This window comes from Mirounga angustirostris, unplaced genomic scaffold, assembly GCF_029215605.1.
Source record: "Mirounga angustirostris isolate CCGP_5_RB_7025 unplaced genomic scaffold, mMirAng1.0.hap1 SCAF_9, whole genome shotgun sequence".
In the NCBI taxonomy this organism is placed as follows: Eukaryota; Metazoa; Chordata; class Mammalia; order Carnivora; family Phocidae; genus Mirounga; species Mirounga angustirostris.
Window position 1 is genome coordinate 70,979,148 of NW_026991717.1, and position 6,708 is coordinate 70,985,855.

The window sequence follows — 6,708 nt, forward strand, 5'->3', positions numbered from 1 at the left end:
CATGTGGAATGACTCGGGGGCTGGGGGAGCATGATGAGTCAGTAAAGCATATGAGAACTTACCTGTGATGTCATGAAGGCTCTCCTTACTTCAGCGCCATCCTGGGCCCTTGGAGCCAGGGACTTGTTTCGCTTTAGAATTTTTGGTTAAAGGGAATTTAGTGCACTTTTATGTTGGAAAAGCAGAGGGAATGGTTAGAAGCAAGAAGGGCACTTCTCTTATGCTAAATAACACCCTTGGTATCCCTTTCTCAAACCTCTCTATCACTACATTCCCAATGTTCTCTCTTTATCGACTCTCCCTCCCATGGGCCTTGTGATTAGATCTGTCTCTTTTTTTTTTTTAAAGATTTTATTTATTTATTTGACAGAGAGATAGAGAGAGAGAACAAGTACGCAGAGAGGCAGGCAGAGGGAGAGGGAGAGGCAGGCTCCCCACTGAGCAGGGAGCCTGATGCGGGGCTCGATCCCAGGACCCCGGGATCATGACCCGAGCCGAAGGCAGCCGCCTAACCGACTGAGCCACCCAGGCGCCCCTAGATCTGTCTCTTTTATCCCCTCATTTCATCCTCTTTAATGTTTCTTTGCCACTACAGGGAGATGACACATATCTACTCTCAGGTAACTTTCTAGCAAGTGCAAGAGACACTTGTTGGGCCTTTCCTAGTCAGGGGGCTTGTGTGATTGAGCAGAGTGAGGTGATAGAATGGGAAAGGGAAGACTTCCTAGTCTGTCGGGACCAGCCCACCAACAGAGTGAAGACAAGGACGCAAGTTCTGTGGGCTGTGAAGACAGCAGCCTCTAAGCAACAGAGCCTGGGCAGTGCTGGGGTCAGGCTAGGTAAGAGGAGAATGGGGCATGAACGGACTTGAAAGCCAGCCTGAGAAATTGAGGTGTAAAGTTACAAGAAAAAAAAAAAAGTCCTCTAACCCTCTATGGTTTGGGAACAGAGAAGGGACATTATGAAGACTTAATGCTTTAATATCTGAAATCCTTTGCCTATTGTCATCATGAAGGATCCTAGGATGCACATTATGTCAAAGAGGTGACAGACTTCGAGGGTGGGAAATGCTAGTACTCAGGAGCCCTGACTCTCGATGGCATCCCCATATTTGACATCTTTCAGACTTCATAGTATGATGATTCGATAGATCCTGGGAGCGCCTGATTCCTTTAGAGAAGTGGAAAGGTTTGGTCTTAATTAAGACTCTTTAGAGGATGTTCCTGGCCTAGAAAGAGGTATCTATTCTGGGTTTTTGCTCTTCTCTCCTGGTGAGGGAAGAAATCTGTACTAAATTCTGAATGAGGCTGGATTTGCTTTTTCTTACATACTACCAAAAAACTCTGCTGGAGTTTGAATAGTAATTGTCTCTGGGGCCGACATGCCCATCACCCAGAGCTGGACTCTATAGTAGGACTCTACTACTGTAGGAAAGAAGTTACTCAAATTTGAACCAAGTCTGAACCAGAGGACCCGCTGGACTGCTCTGCTAATGATAGAGCCTATTCCATGTTTGGTGAGTGGTGGTAGCACCAGTCTTACTACATAGAACTATCCCTAGAATGGAACCCAGTGACTGTATTTCCCTTCCAGGGCCCAGGTTCTCCCCTCACAGAGAAGAAAACTTTGGGCCCCAGGCAATTCCCTCTATCACCTTCTCTTCTGGCTGCCAAGAGAAAATGGAGTGCTAACTACACACCTATTTGGCCAAGCCCATAGTGACTGTTAATTTAAGCAGCCACCATACTGACAAGGAAAACCCAGCTAAAAGATACAAAAGTATCTGCCCTTAATGCCACATACTGGTTGATTGTCAGAGTTTCGAAGTTTTAATACAATGAGGATTCTGTACAAAACGTGAACAACATTAGGAAAATTGATGTCTAAAGAGCGAGGCACAGTAAGAAAAGTGTTACAGTGATGTAACATTTGTTTACACGCCTTTATTTGAAATCAGGACATTAAAAACGAGTGGTCTCAGGATGGAGGGAGGATGTAAGATGAGGGAGCAGGAAACTGTAGGCACACTTTAATGAACAAGATCATTGCCCATACTTTGTGTAGAGTGTTGAACCATAAAAACTTATAAATAAACAATTGGTAGTGAAAAAAATCCAATACAACATCATAAACAAGATTGAAGACTAAGCCTGCTCAGCACTTGGCATAGATGTCCCATTTGCCATCTTTCTACCTGCTCCATTCTTCCGTGGCTTGCCATCCCTCAGGAAATCAAGACTAGGTTGAGTAAAAATGGCAGTAAGAGCTTTATTACTCCATCTGTAGCAACCTGGCATATAGAGGGTGGAGGAATGGAGATTGCATAGGGCCGGAGCTGCTGACTGAGGGCAGCAGCTAAGCAAAAAGCATCTTTTTCCTCTGGCATCTTCTGGAGGACAGGCAGATACCTGGTTACATGGGTGGGTGCTCACATTTGTGTGCATCAATGCACACACTTAATTTGAAAAGAAACAGTGATAATAATATTCCCGATGCTCATTCACTATTTCTCTGAATAGTCTCAGTGGCAGTACAATTAACTTTCAATTATCAATATTGGTTTTGGGCCTTTCCTCCTTGATTTTGTCAATTTGGGTGGACTCTACCTCTTGGCTTTATAGCTGAGCTAGGATGGAATTCAGTTTAGTTCAGAGAAAGTGTGTGTGTGTGTGTGTATGAGAGAGAGAGAGTATCTGTACTCCAGGATTAATTATAAATCTTAATTGAATTCTCCACAATTTGGGATTTTTTTATTCCTCCAGTTAGTATAGATAATCAAGAGTTTACTATAGTGCTGAAAGTGTAGATACGGATAATAGAAGGAAATAAACAAGAATGAGAATAAGTATGTCCTTCTTTGATAGATTCTGGTCTCAAAGCCCCGTGGGATTTACAACTTAGAGCCACTAACTAACCAGCTCATCAGAGAATGACCTGTCAGCACTGCCAATATTTTCTTTAGTGAAGTATCACTATGGTATTGGCACCTGGGGAATTGTCTGCCTGTAGTGAGCTGGCACATAGCGGTGTCCAGGGCTGGGCTCCTAGAGCAGCTTATGCCAAGATTCTGTCCACACTTGCAGCTGGAGGCTTCGGGGGCACCGTGAATCACTTCCTTGGAATCATGGATGAAGTTATAGCTTAACTTGCATGACCCATTAGCTTCTGAAACTTTTCTCCAGACCACTATGTCATTGCAATACTCTTTGTCATTACCTGGTCTGTTTCCTTTGGCGAAGCTATAATGTAATCTTCTGAATGTCAGTAATGAGGAAGACAGAATATCCTTGGACAGACTGAGGCTGGTATTTTTATATAACAGAGTCAAGTTCATTAATGCCTCAGTGGTCTGTCTTTCTTGGTCACTGTTTGCCATGTCATATTCCATCTCTCCCCCTGAAAATTCTTCTTTAATTATCTCCATTATGCTTTCTGAAGCTCCTGCAAGAACCAAACCCAGGCTGAGTAGCAGCAGAGAGAAGGTCTCCATCTCAGATCTAGGGTAATCTCTTCTGCAGTAGAAATAAAAAAAAAAAAAGTAAAAGATAAAAATAAAGAGAATATTAATGAGATCATTCTCTTTTCCTTATGGCAGTTAGTCCAGGATTGACTCCGACATGTAAACTCGGGCTCCTTCAATGGAAGGATGATGGCATGAAAAGATAATCAGCTGTGGAATCTGTAGACCCAGCTTCAAATCCCTGCCTACCCTCTCATAAACAATTTACTCCTTCAACCTAGGTTTCCCCCATGTGAAAAAAGGAAAGGTGAGACTTATATAAGGGAATGGGTTTAAAGTGCCCCAAACCAAGTAGTCATCTCTCTCCCTTTTCCCCTTGTCTATAATCTCACTGGAAGGGTCTGTAATCCACATCGTGGTCATAATAATCTCACCCAACACAGTCTTTACTACTGCCGGGTCTCCTACAGCCTCACACAGTACCTGGCACATGGCAGCCATTTAAAAGCATCTCTCATTTCTTTTCCCACCCATTCTCAGTCATGGAATTTCTCTTTACCAGTTCCTTTGGCAAGTAGATCCTGCTGAGAAAGAATCCAGCTTGTTACGGGGCAAGAAATGAAACCGTATTTGTTTCCTGGAAGTTTCTGTTATTGGTCTAGCTGAGGGAAGGAGGGGCAAGAAAGGGGTAGGTAGAATTGCATTAGACAGAAGGAGGGGACAACGTGGAATCGAGGATGCTCGGAGAAGTTCATAAAGTGTGCCTTTGGCCGCCAGAATCTCTGTGACGTGGGCAGCATCGCTGTTTCTTCTTCTGTGGAGTCGTCCCTGTTTGTACTTTAACCCAGAGTGGTTTGTTTTTAGCTTTTTTGAAACCCTACAGCATAGATTACATCGCACTACATTTTATATGTTCTTTTTTTATTTTTCAAGTTGGCTAGTATATGTAATTCTTTTCTCTCTCTTTTTTAAGTATGAAAATTCCTTCAGGCTGGTCTGTACAGAATCAAACACCAAACAGCATATATGCTTGTTTCTCAACATTTGTTAACAACATAACATGGCTTGACTAGTGTAGAAAACCCTTTACTTGAGATCAATGCTGGGAAATTTGTAATGAAAATCTCAGAAAGAGCGGTTATTTAGGGTGATAATTCTTTCCCTTGCTCTCAAAAGAATTTCATTCGCTCCCACCTCTAAGAGCCTCTTTCCCTTCTATCTCCTGCATTACCACTCCTACCTCCTAACCACTGCTCCTTGGCCCTCCAATTCCTTGGATACACTACTTTTCTAAAAACAGCACTTGTAATGACACTATTTCCAAAACCTTGAAGTATCCCCACTGCCTGCTGGAGGTAATCTAATCCCCTGAGGCCACTTGGTCAAAGGCTCTTCTTGATCTAATCTCCACCTGCTTCTCAAGCCTCTCTAGCATTATTTTAGTACACAAACCTGCTCTAGTCAAATCAGCGTGACCCACCCTTCTCTGAATACACCCTGTTCTGTCTCTCCATGTTTGGTCCTTTCTTGGAAGCCTACTCTTATTTCTGCCTCTTGAAATCCTTCAAAGCCCATTTCAGATCATATTCTTTCTTTAACACATTTTTCACTACTGAAGTCTACCAAATCCATTGTTCACCTCCCTGATCTTCTTATCACTCATTTCTTTTTTTTATTATTATTTAAGTATGATTGACAGGAAATGTTATGTTAGTTTCAGATGTGTGACATATTGATTTGATAATTCTATATATTCACTTCTTATAACACTCATTTGACATGAACACACGTGGACTTGTATTTTTTATTATATTTAATTTAAAAATGTTGTGTGTGTGAAATTAGAGCAAAGACCCAGTATTAAGAATATATAAGCCTTAATAATTGGGTTGATTGATTATTGATAGATGATTAGGAATTAAGTGGATGTATTCACATGTGTGGCTTGAGCATAGACTTCCTGCAAGTTGAAGGGAGTAGGGAAGAAGGATTTAGATTTTTTCCTAAATATCCTCTACTGTCAACATCAGTAGTGAGGTGAAATAGAAAAACAGAAAGACAATGCAGAGAAGAATGAAAAGGAAGGACAGTGCAGAGATTCTGCACTGAAACTATTTTTCTGAAACATCTTTTTTCAAGTGCACAGAATTCACAACTACCTGAATTTGATTTGGACTGCTAGGTGCCCATTTAAAAAAAAATACCCTCTCGAACTACAAATGTCTAATACACCGCAATTCATTTGAATTGGATCTTGATCCCAATTGAATGAAAATATTCCCAGAATAGATTCCACTGGAGAGTCTCAGTTACTCACACCTTAGTGGGAATTTGCATTTATCTGCAAGATTTTTGTTTCTACTTAGAAAGAGGGAAGAAAAAGCAGAAGCAGTGGGAAGGAAAAAAGAGCCAGTAAAGCCTAGAGGAAAAGGAATCAGAATTCAGAACATAGAAACAGGGACCTTAAAGACACATTTCAGCTACTTTAAAATTTTGCCCAAGAAATGATGGGGCTACAGGTGATATGCTAGGGACCACTTGATCCTGCTCAGCATCTGAGGTCTCTGCTTTCTGGGTGACATCCAAATGTCCACGAAGATAACAGCGAAGTGGGACTCCCCTGGAGAAATGGGTCATGAGCAAGCCTTGCCTACTTACAAGGCTGCAAAGTGTACTTTAGTTGCAATTGTAAGTGTCCTCCCTCTGTGAATCGAATCAATCAGTTAGAATTTGATGCTTGCAAAAGACAGAGTTAACAACTAGCATAGATGTACCTCCTTTTTTTTTTATCTGACCTTGAACTAAGTCCAAATAAATAATGCAATAGTTGAAGTCTCTCAACTGAAAAGATAAGAACAGAAAGGGCCCTCTAAAGCTTGTGCATTGCCTTTCCCCGCTCTAGCTCACTGTGTTTCTGGCACTCACAGGATGGAAATGTCATAGCTCAGAATTAGTGACCCCATAATCTGGCGCTCAGCTGCCAATTACCTCTTATTTCTCAATACTCCCCTGTACTAACCCTCCCCTCCAACAAGGAGAAATGGAATTGTGGAGTAACCTCAAAGACTAGCTAGTCCAAGCCCCTCACTTCCCAGATGGGGGGACTAATGCTCAGAGAACAGACTTAATCAAATCCGCAAAATGAGGAGCCTCTCCTTCTCTTGGTTCTCTCCCCTCGCCTTCTAACTCTAAAGACATCCTGCCCACAACTGGATGTGGGAGAGCTAAACAACCAGCTCAGCTGTAAG

General features: G+C 42.1%; 1 protein-coding gene across 1 annotated transcript; it reads right to left on the reverse strand.

Moving 5' to 3' along the window:
- Positions 1 to 2,890: 2,890 nt before the first annotated feature.
- On the reverse strand, positions 2,891 to 3,490 carry RNASE11 (ribonuclease A family member 11 (inactive)). Its single transcript, XM_045901938.1, has one exon. It carries the CDS (start codon positions 3,488 to 3,490, stop codon positions 2,891 to 2,893), a length of 600 nt encoding a protein of 199 aa, XP_045757894.1.
- Positions 3,491 to 6,708: the final 3,218 nt, after the last annotated feature.

Coding starts and splice junctions, on each gene's coding strand:
- RNASE11 (XM_045901938.1), bottom strand. CDS start 3,490: ATGGAGACCTTCTCTCTGCTGCTACTCAGCCTGGGTTTGGTTCTTGCA.